Below are 16811 nucleotides of genomic sequence, written 5' to 3' on the forward strand. Positions count from 1 at the left end.
ACACACACACACACACACACACACACACACACACACACACACACACAATAATGATGTGAACCACAATGCATGAGTTGAAATGAAATAACAAATGAAATTGACGAAGCCAAAAGAAGCGGACTCATTTCAAAACGCAGTGTGAATGTTCATGTAGAGTATCGCATCAAAATATTTGAAAATCCGAATGTTTCTTTGACATTGCTAGTTACCATTGCTATCTATTCTCTCTCTTTTTTTTCGTTTGTAACCGTGGGCTATTGCCGAAATTGCAGGTCGTCGCTAAATGAATTTATTAGATTTTTTTTCAACGAAAATTTTCATTGCAATGCCATTGGGACGAATGCGCAATAGTTTCAACCATTTTTACAATTTAAACACAGCAAATGGACGTTACGAGGATTTTTAGTTGCGTGTATTTGAGTGCGAGGTGGTAATGCTTTACCATTTGTTCCATACTTTATTTGAACATGTCAGTTTGATGAATTTATTTTTATTGTTGTAACTCGTTTATCGAGAAGTGGCTGCAGTTTTATATCAAACTTAAATGATAGAGGCATCATGAAGACAAAACAAACAGGCGTTGTTGTATTTCTACAAATGACACAAAGCCAAATTTTTGAATGCCATTTTTACTATCGGTTTTTCTCCATTTGAAATTATTATTATTATTATTTTTTGAAACGACCCATTGTGAATGAGATTTTTTTTTAATTCTCAGCTGAAAAAGTACAATTGACGTAGATAAACACATTTTTTTCCACTTATTTCTTTCAAGACGGCTATTCCACATGAAAAAACAAACTTGATATCCAGTATGTTCCGAATTCAAAAATAAAACGAAAACGAAACGAAATAAAAAAACTCGTGCAAATAAACAAAACAAGCGGGAAAAAAGTGCACAGCTACAATATTTATTCAAATCCTGTCGACGGGCAATAAATTATAATTCTTTCTACTCGCGCGCCCTCACACAATGCAAAAGCTGCACATTGTGAAAAAACTGCTTCATTATTAAAATTTTAATTAAATATAAATATAAATTGCAAGAGAGAAAAGAAGACAAATCAATGGGACTTTTTTTTTATTTAAATTCATTTTCACCGAATATGCGTGTAACAGACAACCGTCGAAAATGCAAACAATCTACATAAGCCCATATTCATTCGAACAGACACTGCAGAGTCAATTTTATATAAAAACTTTTTTTGTGTCTCTCTTTCTCTCTCACACACACTCTCCCGCGTCCTTTTCAAACGGCTACCGGATTTATTGCATGCCATTTTGATTTATATGCACCCAGTCGCATGCACATTGCACATCCATTTATTCAACTTCATTTTGTTATATATCGGTCGTGGCTTATTATTTATTTTGGCATAGCTGAATTGATTAGCCAAATTTCGCAAACTATTTACATGCTTCAATCATATTTAAATTGAAATAAATTGTGAACAAAATCGATTAAGCAATTAAAATCATAAAATGAGCGTATTATTATTTTTTATTGCTAAAGTACTTTGAATGTGGTGGCAACACGATGCCGAAATAAAAGACAAAAATTATCAAAACAACACTCGTTCCTATTTAAAGATTATTGGCGCAACTCAATTCGATGGTGAATGGTGTGTGTGAGTGCGTGAAAACGATAAAACGAAACATTGAATGTAAATCAAAAGAAATATAAATGATGAATCAACCCTCAAAATGCTGCGATTTTCAAGATTTGGTTGTGACGATTAACCAACGCCGCCATCATGCTCTCTTTCTTATGTGTCCTCTTTTATCATTTGATTCGTCAAAAAGTACGAATTGAAATGAGAAAATGCTTTGCTATGCACATTAATTTCAATTGAAAAAAAAGTAGAAGAAAAAAGATCGACAACGGTGCGAAGTAGCGAAAATGCACACAATGGCGCAAGAGAAAGAAAAAAATCCTAATTAGGCTTTCGACAGCTTAAAGCAATAAAATACATTTTATGCGCCATTATAGTATTCATTGAGTGCCCGCCTGTGTTATTTTCTCTTTCTTTTTTTTTTTTTTTGCTATGCTACAGTTTTATCTACAAAATGTAAATAACAAAAGGAACGCGAACAACACAAATAGGTGAGCTTCAAATGAGAAGAAGAAGAAGAAGAAGAAGAAGAAGAAAAAAATGAAGGAAAAATGTTCGAAAAGTGATGAGTACAGCGTGTTGTTGTATCAATGCACACTGGGCCACGTACGATGTTTTTTCTTGTTCATTTTTTCTTACTTTACGTTTCCGAATCCCGTTTTTCCGTTTGTTATTTTGTTCGATTTTCTTTTTTTGGTGTATGTTTAATGATTTTCTTTTTTCTTTGCTGTGTGCGCAGGATATCGCAGAGCATCGCAAAAAAAGCAATTATGAAGATTTGCATAATCGCACACAGCACAAATTAAGAATCGACGAAACCGAACACGAAATGAAATCGAAAATGAAAAACTTGAGCGCAATGGCAAAACAAAATATATATATATATATATATATATATATATATCAATTCTTCAAACAAAGCAGCGCATCGTAAACGCCATATTTGAAAATACGACACAGAAAAAAATGGAGGAGAATAGAAGATAAGAATGAAAATTCTTCAAATTTGGTGAACAGTTGACGCTTGCGATATCACATTTTTTTCTTTGGCCGAACGAATTGATGGCGAAACTTAATGATTCGTTGATTTAACGATTGCTATAATCGCTTCAAGATATTTGAACTTTGATTCAGTCGCACTCAATGCTTTCTCTTTCGCAGTTTTTCCATTAAAAACCAAGTTATATAAAGGTCGCAATGAAAAAAAAGAAACAAGAACGAACAACTGTGCATCAGATTACTTTTTCCTCTCAAAATAAATTCACAGTCGAATTAATATATATATTTTTTTCTAAATTTCTAATAAAAACATTTTTATTGGCGATTGTTAATTTTCACATCGTTGAATTTAACCATTGGTTTTTCGTGTGTGGATGGTAATTGCAATTAATGTCGCAAAATATTGATTGATAATAAATTCAAATCCAGCACGTGGTTAAAACCAATAAAATAAATGATAATCAATCAATATTAAATCATACTGCAATGTTCCTTTGACGCGATTGAACGTGGTCATATGGCAGACCAACCAAACAATGACAACACGAATACAATGAATATTAAAACGTGGCATGCATTGAAAATATTCAATAGGACAGTGTAAGGCAACGAATGAAATGAAGAAGAAAAATTACGCACAAACTACAATGAGCGTCATCGCGTTGAACACGGAACATTCATGTATACAAAATTCGAACTAATATCTTTATTGATATCTTTGGGTGTCAAAATGTGCGTTTGCATAAAAAAAAAAATAGACATCATCTTAGAGAGCGACGGTAGTGGCAAAAAACCCCTATTTACACTGAAGTAAGTTTTGGACGCAATCAATAAGAAAGCAGGCAACGTAAACATTGACGCACAACAAATGCGATTTTTCTATTCAACGCATCCCATTCTATGCAATAAGAAAACCCAATCATATATAGTGCGTTCTTGCAACAAGCCAGCCCATTCACTCTTCATGCATATGCTGCTGCTGCTTCTTCTGTTGTTGTCGTTTTTATTCAGCAAGTGGCTGTGTTTTTCGCTCGTTTTTACTGAAAATTTCAATAGAATACAAGCAGACACACTGTGAACCACGTTTTACGATGGCATAGAAATAAAGTAAAACTCATACTACGTTGGCAATGGCAATAGCAACAACAACAATAACAGCAACAACACAACACGCACTTACAACACAAGAATGAGTCACTTTCGCTAATATTGATTTTTCCTCTTCTTTTTCCAATCTTTTTCTTTCGCTTGCATTCAAACATTTTCGTGTGTTCAGCACATTTTTTTTTTAGTTTTTAATGTTTTTTTAAATGATTTCCTTAGAGTCTTATTCATATTCTTATTCTTATGCATTGTAACGATGGAAGACTTGGACAAAAAATGATAGAAATTTTTGTCAAACATTTGAGGCTTTAACTACGCGATATTGATTGTTAGCACAAACAATGCAGCAGAAAAACCGCGAAGCGACAGAATCAAAGAATAAAGAACAACTGAAGTATTTGGCAACATTTAGAATTATGTTGAAATGAAAACTTTTGCTTTTGCTGCTTCCATGTGGATTTTGTGTGTACTTAATGGTATTCGATATAAGGGCAAATGAATGACATCAAAAACGAACAAAAGCACCCAAATGAATCCAGAATGTAAAAGATCCAACTTCAACTGCACAAATAGCATTTTTCAAACAACTGACTGTCCAATTGTCATATAATACTAGCACAACTTAGGAACAGAGCCAGTTAAGTTACTGATTTTTCTTGTTTCCTTCAAGAATCAAGCATACAAAAAATGACTAAAAACAAAATGCCTTTGTCTTGAATCACTCTCGGTTTTATTTTTTACCCAAACAAATTGATTGTGATGTACATCAGACTTTGGTGAATTTGTGCGTGTCACTGTAGCCATTAAAGTGGTAATAGCACCGAAGTAAATAAGGAATTCAAGTCAAATAAACACAACAATCAAATTAACGGAAATATAAGGCCTTTCTACAGTTCTTTGATCATTTCATTTATCTTTCGTTTTTTTTTCACTTTTCGTTTGCCATTTTAATTTATTTAGTTGGTTCTTCGTACGCATTTTGGGTAAAAGAAAAATAAGATACTACCCATTTGATTGTAATAACCATATAAGCTATGCAACGATGCGTTTGACATTGATGTGCCTTGTGCTTTTGAATCTGATAAAAAGCGGTTCATTCGACCATCTCAAAATGCAGTGAGTTAAAAAGTAAACCGATGAATTTGATTCACCGAAATTATCTTTGGGGCCGATTGCAATGAAGATAATATATCAAACCGAAACCAATATTCGAAGAATTTCTTTTGAGTTTGGCGAAAATCAGCAAGTTTTGAGCACTCTTTAATCAATAAATCAATGGGTCTTGAGTTTTTATAATACACATTCCATTGTGTGATCAATTTAAAAATTCATTCAATTGATGGCAACTTTTATTTCCACTTCACACCAAAATGGATGTCCCTTTTTTCAATTCAAATTCAGTAGCATGCTGAATGGAAGAAAAAAAAAGTTGTATTTCGAAAGAACGAAAAACTGACAACAAATCATCTCAATCTAAATGGCTCTATTATCGATATTTCGGTACGGCATGTAATGCAACGTGTGCCGTTTTCCAAAAAAAAAAATCCGAGTGTTAAAAAGTTTGTGAGGTTGTTCTCTTGTGTGTACGACTGTACGTACGCCTTGAACGTGTTGTTTTCAAATTTGGCAAAAAATCATTTGGATTCACAATGATAAAAGTAATTCTGCGTTGATTTTCTTCTCTCTCTCTCTCTCCATGTTGTTGATTTCATCTTTGTTCGTTCGTTTGCTCCTCGTTTACTTACTCCACCACAACCACAACCGTATACAATTTTCATCTAAAATTGCCCATGAAATAATTTTTTTTTTGTCAATTTCGTACGCACATTGAATGCTACGCTTACTCGCTCACTTCCGCACATTTCCAAATGAATTTGGACTGAAGAAAGAAAAGATCGACGAAAAAAACACACATCTATCGAGAAAGAGAGGAAAAAAAGTCGCACTCAAACAACGACAATGATGGCGTTTATATATTAAAAAAAAAATTGTATATGCGTGTATGTGCTGTGTGCACGTTTGTATGCTAGTGTGTAAATTGCGGCGTACGACTTTGTTAATGGAAAATTGTTGAAATTCAACATCTACAACAACAATATTCGAATTTGGCATTATTTTTTTTTTAATATATATTCTGTATCGTTCGTATTCTTTCGTGTTTATGTCATCGAAAGAGTAAGAGAGACTGAGGCACACACACACACAGCACCAGTGCAAATGGCGTGCGAGCGAGTGAGGAAATTCGAACGAGAGAAAGATGCGACGCGTTTGCTATTGGACCGATTAGATGGTATGAGGACATGGGGTGGTACACACTCACAAACGCACACACCGACAAGCAAGTGGTTTATTATTGTGTTGTTGTGTTACTACTGCTGTTGCTGTTGCTGCTGCTGCTGCTGTCGTTGCTTTCATATCTGCTGACTACACAAAATTCGCTTGTGCACGCGTTTTTAACGATTTACGTTTTATATTTTTTCCCCTTCTTTAATTCTCTTTTATCGGGATACGTCGTTCGAGTTTCCAATACAATTTACACAAAAACATCGCCATCGCATAAAAGAGAAAACGTAAGAAAGAGAAAGAGGAAGAGAGAAAAAAAGCAATGCTCAAAAAAGAAGAAGTAATAAAATCAATCGGATTTTTCGTTGTCATTTCCCGGTTTTTCACTTTTCTCTTCATTCGCTTGATGCGTAGAAAATGCGACCCAACAACCATTTTAAAATGTTGAATTATGCTCCATAACAAGTTGTTTGAACGAAATGAACCTAGCAAATAAGACATTGACGGGCGCACGCTCACAACAACAACATGAAAAGTATCCACAAGAATTTCATATCATTCAAATATGATCGGTGCTCGACGTTGAATTGCTTGACAAGCTTCTTCTGTATATCATATCAACATTTCTTTTTTTTGTTTCTTGCTTCGAGTGCAATGTGTATCACGTGCAATGCCATCGTATACTTTGATGGATATGAAGAAATGTAATCTTGGTGGCATTTTCTGTTTATTTTCAATCTTTATGAGTCATGAGTCGTTTTTTCTTGTTGATTTTTTTCGCCAGCCAAACGTTTTGCAGAAGAAAAAAAAAACCTTTTTACATCAAACAGACAATGTCCAAGTTAACTTTTAACGACTTTTTCACTATCGAATAAATTGAAAAATATTTGTGATTTTTTTCTCTCTAAGTATACAAATCATCATCGGACTAAAAGCCCGCAAGAAAAAAATCATAACGACGAGAGGAATAAATAAGTAAAAAAGAAAGAGGAGAAGCACATTTTCTGTTTGTGAAATATTGTGCGTAATATAAAATCCAATCTATTCTATATTTTATTGATGCATGAACAACTCTATTTTCAATTCACATTTAACTTGAGTTATTCGTTCTTCGAATGAAATGGTTAATTTTATCGTTATGTGCAAAGTCTCATTAAATATGTTCTAAAAGGCCTAAGAAAGACATTTTGCCGCTTTTTTCCGATGAATACGGCTCGTTTTTTTTTTCAAATGTTTTAAAATTGTAAAACAAATGTTATGCAAAATGTTTCAATATTTCCACGTTTTTTTTTCTTCTGACATGTATACAATGAATATGCGGTGTAGAATGTGACAAATTTCTTAATAAATTCATCCATTGTGCAGGTGAATCGGAAATTAACAAAAAAAATGAATTGTTGTCTTCGTCATCGTCATTCTCGTACCAGTGAAATGTGATAAGCTTTCTCGCGTTGTCTGCTCACAGAATAGTCTTTAATTTATATTTATTTAGATATAAAATAAATACGATTTTAATGTTGTAATACTATAAAAGTGAGTTGCAGAAAGGCGTTCACGTAGAAATATTTGGATTTTGAATTCATGTCAAAACTGCATTATTTTCACTATTTTAAGATGCTGAAGAATTATCAGCTTAGAATAAAAAAAAGTTTCCACTTTATGACTTTCGGAATGTGTTTAATTGAGAATGGATGAGCACTTCATTGGAAAGAAAAAAGTGTCTTTATAGTGCTTTTTAAATGATGCCCATTACATTGTCTACATGTTTATTGTGTTGTCCATTCAATGGAATAATGTTTCTATTAAATCTTTAAGTTGAATTTATTGATGCAGTTGATTGAACACAAAAACAACAATCTCATCCATTTCAATGTCCGATCTTATGGAATGTGCTTGAATTTAATCATTAAACACGAATCATTTATCGGCAAAATGTTCATTTCATCAACGGGTAGTTGAAATTTACGATACACTCTCTAATCGCACACATTCCAATTATTTGGAAAGATTCGAACTTTTTTTCTGTTTTGCATCGTCATTTAATGAATGAATTCTATTTATAATAATCAATTATAATGCAAAAATATTGTGCATTGAAAATTGTGTTAGATGCAATTCATGTGACATGGATAACGGTGATTGAAAAATAATGAGTAGCATTACGTTTTGTTTACATTGGCGCCGAGATATGTGTTGTTCCGAGAAAATGTTGATAGTGAGAAATGAAGTGAGCCATATCACAATCATGACAATGTGGAGCAATACAAAGTATGATTGACCTAGTCATACATGGGCGCACGCATCTGGCAAATTGCACCAAATGCGTGATATCAGCTGAGTGGAGAGAATACAAGGTGAAATACAGTGTGATATCGAAAGCGGTAAGTGTGTGTACAAATGCACACATGTTATATGGAAAGTGTATATCATTAATAAGATTATCGGAGGCGCTCAATGAGAAGGGGAGACTTGAAATGTGGAAAACATATTATCTTCATACAAAAACCAAAGTAAATGGTATGTACTTGGACACGGTACGGTCTATGATAATATACACATGTAATTTATACATTCTATGACATACTCAACAAATATTTCACACTTCAGTCCATTCAATAATGAACGAGCATGAGACAAGATTACTTGATTAATAAAGCGTTCGATTGGTGCAGTTCACGTTGATTCAACGGAAACTGACAAACACATTCTTTCACCTTGTAATACCTAAAATTTGCTGAAGTAAATGAGTTAAAACACACGGACTAGAATTTAATTTGGAATTGAAAAGAATTGAGTGGAATTGAATGGAATTGATAGAATTGAATCTAGTACTGCTTCGCCCCTTGCTTTAAAGCGTCAGATTTAGCACCATTTGCGTTTATATAGCTTTGTCATAAAGAATCAATGGCTCTATAACACGTTTACACTAAAAATCGAAATGGTTGTGCATGTACTTTTTTTAAGTGTAGTATTTCCTTTTGCATGACGCAATCGTCTTGACTTCTCATCACAATCGATTTAAGACAGTTCAACGCATACAGACACACACGTTCGAATTGAAATAGAACCACGTGCCTTCGGTCTATTGCTTGTATATACAACAAAATTACATATTGTATTTGACGTATTTTAAATATATTTATGTTGGTGAAATAGAAATATAATGGTTTGTGCCACGAAACAGCCTGTTGTACTTGTGTCTGGTATTTGGGTATTTTTTGGCATAATATCCATGTTAGTCGCATTAGACAGTTTGGTGTCGTGTATTTCATTGGTAGCGCTTGTCTTGTATCCGTGATTTTTTTTCTGCAGCAAGCACGATGCGGAGTCAGAATAAGGACGTTTCAACAAAGAATCATCTTCCGTATACTGAATTAAATGTGAAAGTGATATAAATACAACAAAAGAGAAGGGGTTGGCGTTTCTTATGTGCTAACAAACTCAACGACAGCAGACAGAGACTGATTTTATTGTTAACCATAAGACGATGTTGATATGTTTCTTTAGTCGCTTCTATTGTGTGTGTGTGTGTGTGTGTTTTTGTATGGCGCCGATTATTACCATTGCCTGCCAAAAGGGATCTTACACGCGAGATGAAGCATGCTACAATATAAACATACATATATTGGGCGATAAATGCCGTCGACTACTAGACACAAAAGCATCTACACACAGCCGAACATTATTCCTTCAATCCATACGATACAGACAGTGGTTTTACGCGTTGCGTATATTATATGATAAATGCATTCGAGATTTTGTGCTTATAGGCACTACAGAACAGCAATGTGGGTATAAAAAGGTGCTGCTGCTGTTGTGTCTTGCTGTGTGAAGTAAATATAGCCTTCCTCTTCCTCTTCCTCATTTCTTTATACGATGGATGTTATCATTTTCATGTGTATTATGAGTCGGGAAATGAGTTGGCATCATTTTTGTTTTGGGACTCGTTTTCTTTTCGCACCGTGTGTACCAAAACACTTCGCCTTTTTCCACTTGATGAAAACGAAGACGACAACGATAATGATGGGTCGTACGTCTACAGTACGTTGGCGTTTGGCATTGGCATTGCTCTTTATGCAATGTTGTGTGTTGTATTTCTGTAAAAAAGGTTGCCATTTTTATTATTGTCGATGATTTTATGTGGTCTTTGGGGGCTTGCCAATTGTGTACATGATAAGAAATAAACTGGATGACACAAAACAAGTACAATATTGTTTACATTACGAAAGGTCAATGTCTATACAAAATTATAGGCAATTTTTTTGGTGCATTTTTGTTTTGTTTTGGCCATTTTGTAAACAAACCCATAAACACAATTCTACGAACTTTTATGGACATTTTCTGCTTTCAATTGAATGTTCAACGTAAATTCATTTTTAATTAGTTACAATTCTATTTTTGCAAAAATACACTTGGTTTTTTCTTGCACATTTCATTGTAAAGTTCTTCGTTTATCAATTGATTTGAAAAACTATGGTTGCTGTACAGATACATAGCAGAGCACCGAACCCAATCGGGCGATAAAAGCTCGTGCAAGTTTCAGTGTCTGTTGTACGATGGCGCTGTGTGTACCATCGAAAATAATCGAACGCTTTTTTGTTATAGTGACGAACACCAATGAGCATGTTTTTATTTAGACTTTCCGTTTAATATTCCATTGCTAAATTATTATTGTATTTTATTATATTATATTTAATTTTTCAGATCTACGGTGCCGATGGATCATTGCTACGTGCGGAATCACGTCGCGGTCGCGGAAAAGGACGAGGCGGTGGTGCTGTAAGTACTCAAAATATTATTTGAATCATCATTTCAATTTGAAAAAAAAAAATTGCATATACACTGGAATTCCATCTAGGCAGAAAAAGACAATTCCGTTTTTTTTATTTTCAATAAAACTATACATTCAAAGAAAATTGCAATAAAAGATAATTAAAGAGATATAATAATCTCATGTTTTTGACCTGACCAAGTAGGTGACGAATTAAAAGCGTTGACCACGAGTCGCAAAGTAGAATCGCAACCTCCCGTAAATATCTGCGCACGAATTTACTGAAACCGTGCATGCCTAATAATAGTCGTTGTGCATTAAAATGAAACAAAAAAAAAAAACAGATCTGTGTTACTATAATGTACGGAAGAGGAAAGAAAGAGTGGAAACAACAACACTATGTACACAATATTGATGTTGCATTCGAAACAGCTCATGTAGAAGCCGTTTGTTAAGATAATGTAGGTAACAACGAGAAAGACACACAAACAATAAACAAACGTAAACGAGAAAAAATCCACGTACACGTATCGCCACAGATTTCAATCTTAATTAAAATATTTGCTGATGCTGTTGCCAGTTGTTGTCTTTCACATTCACTGCATTCACCCAGCAAATGCCACAAATTCAACGACTCGAGCCGAATAAATGAGTGTATGCAATTTGAACAACAACAAAAAAAAGTTATTTAACAGCCAAAACTGTAAAAAAAGCATTACAAAAATGAACGACCGATCTTTTCATTTTAATAAATTGAATAGAGAGTGTGAATGTACGACAATCGGCCATTCAAAAATAGCGTTTTTTTGTTTTTCCGAAGTCCAATTTCGTTTCAAAAAACCATCATATCCAGGAAATAAAGAGCTAGACCATTCGTTAATGCAACCGTTGAAAACGACCATCATAAAAATGTATTTATGTAAATAATTTCTGGTATTTGGTTTTTTTGCTGTTTTTGGTGCCGTCAAAACAAAACGGAGAAAATTAGTGACTGTGAATAGAAGAAACGGTCAAATTGTTTCACGAGATTATAAAGAAAAATATAGTTGTCAGTCTAAAAAAACATGAACTGTTTTAAATTGTATGTTGATTTTAAGCCGATCTTAAGATGATGTAACTTTTATCACAGCACAACTTATTTCTTCCGTTTGATTTAAATCGAACGAACTTTCACCGTGCGCTTTCAGTGGTTTGTGTGGTTTTGATCTTGGCTGAAGCTCCAAGAGCCAACCACCTACAACAATACACAGCTTTAACAGCGTTTGCATCGAAAATTTAAAGCAAAACGAATGAAGTGATTTTCTTTCATAATCAAACTTCATTTCGAATAATTCACATACGACTTTCGTTTGGTTGCGCTCATTTTATCACTGTTCCGCTGTGTCTACTGTTCGATACGGTGGCATTTGAAATATTAATTAAATTGACTATTGTAAGAAAAGACGAAAAATCAAAAGTACGGAACAGTTTCGGATTGAGATGAAGAAAAAAACAACAACAACCACAAATCCAACTTCGTAGATATTTGCACTACTATTGGGACCACTGTGAATACACTCCACAGTATGCAAATGCACGTTCGTCGTAGACAAGTTCTTGCAATGTATGCACATCGAACATTTATCAAACTGTTTAGTCTTTCTTCGTTCGTTCATTTTATTCCTTAAACTTCTTCTATGTTGTTGCTGTCGCTCTTTTTCGTGTTTTTTTCTGTTGTTGGTTCTCCTTGCTCCTCATCATCGTCCCAACGCATATGTGTGTACATAAGCACGAATATAAGTATGTTGTTGTATGTGTGTGTTTTTTTTGTTCGTGCTTTATTTTTTGTTGCTTCGTTCGTTCATTATTAATTTTATTTTATTTCTTCGTTCGTTCACTCGTTTATTACTTCGTTCTCTGATATTATTTTGCCCATAATATGTGAACCGTTGTGCAGCCGTTGGTATTGTTGTTGCGGTCGCATGTATCTTGCATTCATTTCATCTAGACTATCATTAAAATGATAATAATAATAACAATAAATGTTTCGTAGGTCCCTGTGCTCTTTCGCGCTTTTTTCCTCCTACCGCCTCACTTTCATTCATATGCTTTATTATTCTCCTTCTCTCTCTGCTTTTTTTTTGCTCATTAGACTCTGACAATCAATAAGGATTTTCGCTAGAAATGCGACCTTTATAACTTGGAAATATAATTAGTTTTCGATATCTAAAAATTCAACTGTCCGGCTCCGCGTCTCATGAACGAAATACACACACACACACATAGAGAGAGAGAGAGAGAGAGAGAGAGAAATATGCGAGCACAAAGTGAGTGAGCGCACGGTTGGCCTGTTCCAGTCTGATTTATGCAATATTTGTGAATTACATGCCAAACGTTTTCATTTTTCTCATATGATTAATGTGTATACGTGTATATAATAAATACAATAAATACGTAATTATATAATGTACTTATAATTTGTGTGCACATAATTTCTTATTTTGCTTATTTTCTTTTGTTAGTTATTTTCGTTGCAATTTTGTGTCTTATTCCTTCGTTCACGTTGTTATTGCGATCGCATTCAAATCTTGTGGTAAATTTAAGTCTCATTCACTTTCTCTCTCTCTCTCTCTGAACGTTTCGCTTTTATTTTTCTTCCTTTCGCTTTGCCTCGCTCATTTTAATATTACTTAGTTGTTATCATTGTCTTGGTCGTTGTTCAGCGTCATTTCCCTCGAAATTTCGATTTCATCGTTTCCTTAATACAAGCAATTTTCTGTGCAACGAATAATTTATTCTTCCTTTTTATTCCTTCTCTTTCATTTTCTATCTCTGGCTTTCTCTCTCTCTCTCTCTTACTCTTCGCAACTATATAATTAATGCAGTCGCGTATGTTTTTTATGTTCTTAAGTTGCTAGATCCATCTTGGTCGCGTACTGCTTCACTGTGCCATTTGATTTTGATTAACAAAAATGAAAACAGTACGCTTTATCAATTTTATTTTAAGAACGTAATGCAAATTGAGAGAGAAAGAGAGAGAGAAACAAGGCAAGGAAACACTATGTTTAGTAAATTTATAGCGAGCAAGCTATGTTTCATATTTTGTGTGAGAACATAAAATATTCCATTTAAATAAATCATTTCATTTTCTATAATTTCCTCGATGAATAATTATACATTATGGACAGGAATAAAATATCGCACCTAAATTGATAGTTTTGATTCGGTTAAGATAGCTGCTGCAATATTTCTGTACAATAGATAAAACGTTTCATTAAATTGTTGATTTATATGTATGGTTTATTGTGCAGATTTCGTATGTAGTAAACTGTTAATGCCATTGATTTGATTTAAAGAATTCAAAACGGATATTATATTGAATATATTTGGGATAATCGTATTTTTCTTATGAATCAAAAGTTAGCGAACAAATAAAATGCAAAGATAAGTTGATTAAAAAAAATTTAACCCACAAAACGAATGTAATTGCGTTACAACTAAGCTTTTAGAAAGAACAACGACAATAAAGTTGATTTTCTAACCCAGTTCCCCATTGAAAAGACACGAAACCTTTCCGAATGAAGCTTACGTAGGTAAAAGTGAGTCGCACTTTGCTAGAAATTACAGCAGAGAAATAGTAATAAGCTTCCGAACAAAAAAAAATAAAGGCACTTGGTAAGAAATGATCAAATCTTCTGACTCGAACACAGAAAATGAAAAATATAATAAAATTACACGTACAGCAAGTTTAAAATTACGAATTTCCCAAGCGAATTGAGAAAGAGAGAGAGATAGACAAGATTACATACATACACACCCACAACCGAAGGTGGATGTTCATTGTAAAGTGCTGTGGTTTTTTGTGCATCTAATGCTCCATGAATTTTGTTGGGTTTTGTTTTATGTGTCTGTCGCTTGTAAGCAATGATACGAACTTCAAGTGCAAAATTAATAAATTACACTGATAATTAATTTTTATCAACGTGACTCTATAGCCGACATCACCATTCCAATGACAACGCAATTGAATATGTATAGCTGGTTTTCACTGGCTATATGACTGTGTGTATGTGTGCTTTCTCACACGTAGCATGTATATACGTTACCGGTGTCAAAACGTGTGGTATGCACTCGGGGAAGCTATGGAGATTTTTTTTTGTTCCGTTTTTTATATATATATATATATATATACTTTTTCTCCCCATTCGCATTCGTTCACAGAATCTCAATTTGATCCTCCATAATAACAATAAATTCTCGCCCACGTTCAACAACACAAGAAATTTTCAAGTGCCTAAAATTTAATCAATTTTCATGTGAAGTGGAACTTTTTTGCGAGAATAATAAAGAAAATACATATATAGCTCGATCGAATCGCCGTCGACATCGTCGCGGTATTTATTTTGTGTTTTACTTCAATTTTCTTCTCTTTTTTTGTGTGTGTCGGTGCTCATTTATTTCACATCGAACACATATATTCATTGTAAGTATTCAATTTCATTGTTTGGCCCATGCATAATTGCGTTCGTATTTTATCGAATGAAACATTTTCTCGTTCGCAAATCGCATCCCAAGTCCAATGTTTATTTGCGAATACACATGGAAAATACGAAATAGTCGAGAATATATCGCCACCCTTAAAACTTCACTTCGAATATATCTCATACCCTGATTGTCTTTAACATCGAACCGATATTGATATACCATCGTATAAATATATATATATATATATGCGTTTTGTAGTCGGTAGTTGTATGTTCATCGAAACAACGTTCGCCGTATAGCATGTGGTGCTGAGCGTGTATCTGTTTATTTTATACATTTGTTTTTTTTTTGCTATCGATTTTCTCTGCGCACCGAAACTTTTGCGCGTAATTTCGAATTTTGTGTGCTGATTGTATGGCGCACACAAAAAAGACGATATAGAAGATATAGAATGTTACGTACAAGTATAACGTAACGATGCTGAGAATGTATATCGAGGAAGCAGAAAGCAATTCCATCGTACGTTTGGTAGAAAGGGAAGATGATTGTTTGTGAAATAAAAACAAAGACGGCATGAGAACACATACACACGTATATTTATACATACATACACACTATATATGTGTAGCATAACTAGTATCGCAAAATCCAGTGAATTGGAAGAAAACTCATGTTTGAACTATATGGAATCAGGGAGTTTGTTTGCTGGTGGAAAAATACGGCATGCACAAAACTTATTATATTATTTAGTATTATTGTATATGTGTATTTTTTTTCATTTTAGCACTTAAATTGCGCATGAAATTATTTGAATGCACTGAACATTCTGCATCACACAACAATCAAAATATAATCAACATTTATTTGGGGGAAAGGATGTCAAATTGTGCTACTGCGGCACATTTAAAATATCAAAATTAATTGGTCAAGCATTTATGATGTGTATGCAGATTAATTTATAGTTGTTGTTGTTTTTTTGTTCTATTTCATAGTTCTTTTCGAGAATTTAGAGACTCTCAACGGTTTTCTCATTTGAAAATAAACGCGTTTGATTCATCTAAGCCCACATGAATCTAACAAATGCGCACCATATACCATATTCAGTCAACTGTGACATCACGTTGAGCATGAAACATTTGTGCGTGTGCTGTTAAGCATTGTGCTCACTCTTTTTTTTTTATTTAGTTTCCTCTTTTAGCTTGTGCAATGCACATAATAATGTGTAGTATAAGTTGGATATATTGGGTGTATGCATTAAAAAAGGGAATTTAACGGTAGATGTCACCACTTGTTTGTGCGTTGTAGTAGATCAATGACAGATACGTCATTTAAAAGGCCTATTAATTACTGTCAAAATCAGTCAAAAGTGTTTCGTTTGTTTGTGCGCAGCATATTTTTTTACAACCATGGAAAATTTGGAAAATTGGCGCAAAAATCAGCATTTGCGCGAAGTTTTGTTGGGTCACTTTTTTTCTAAGAAAAGTGCAGCTGAAAGTCATCGTTTGCTTATGGAAGCTTATGGTGAACATGCTCTCGCAAAATCAAAATGTTACGACTGGTTTCAACGCTTCAAAAGT

The 16811-nt window shown here is 33.8% G+C and overlaps 1 protein-coding gene across 1 annotated transcript in view; it reads left to right on the forward strand.

The window, feature by feature from the left end:
* LOC116336828 (DNA N6-methyl adenine demethylase-like) overlaps window positions 1-16811 on the forward strand; it is an 88288-nt gene that overhangs the window by 38803 nt on the left and 32674 nt on the right. The window contains exon 7 of the mRNA XM_031760978.1: window positions 10704-10778. Within this exon, the coding sequence (XP_031616838.1) occupies window positions 10704-10778 (75 nt within the window). The remainder of the gene's footprint in view (window positions 1-10703; window positions 10779-16811) is intronic.

Source organism: Contarinia nasturtii, unplaced genomic scaffold, assembly GCF_009176525.2.
Source record: "Contarinia nasturtii isolate CC-2019 unplaced genomic scaffold, AAFC_CNas_1.1 Cnas_scaffold_187, whole genome shotgun sequence".
In the NCBI taxonomy this organism is placed as follows: domain Eukaryota; kingdom Metazoa; phylum Arthropoda; class Insecta; order Diptera; family Cecidomyiidae; genus Contarinia; species Contarinia nasturtii.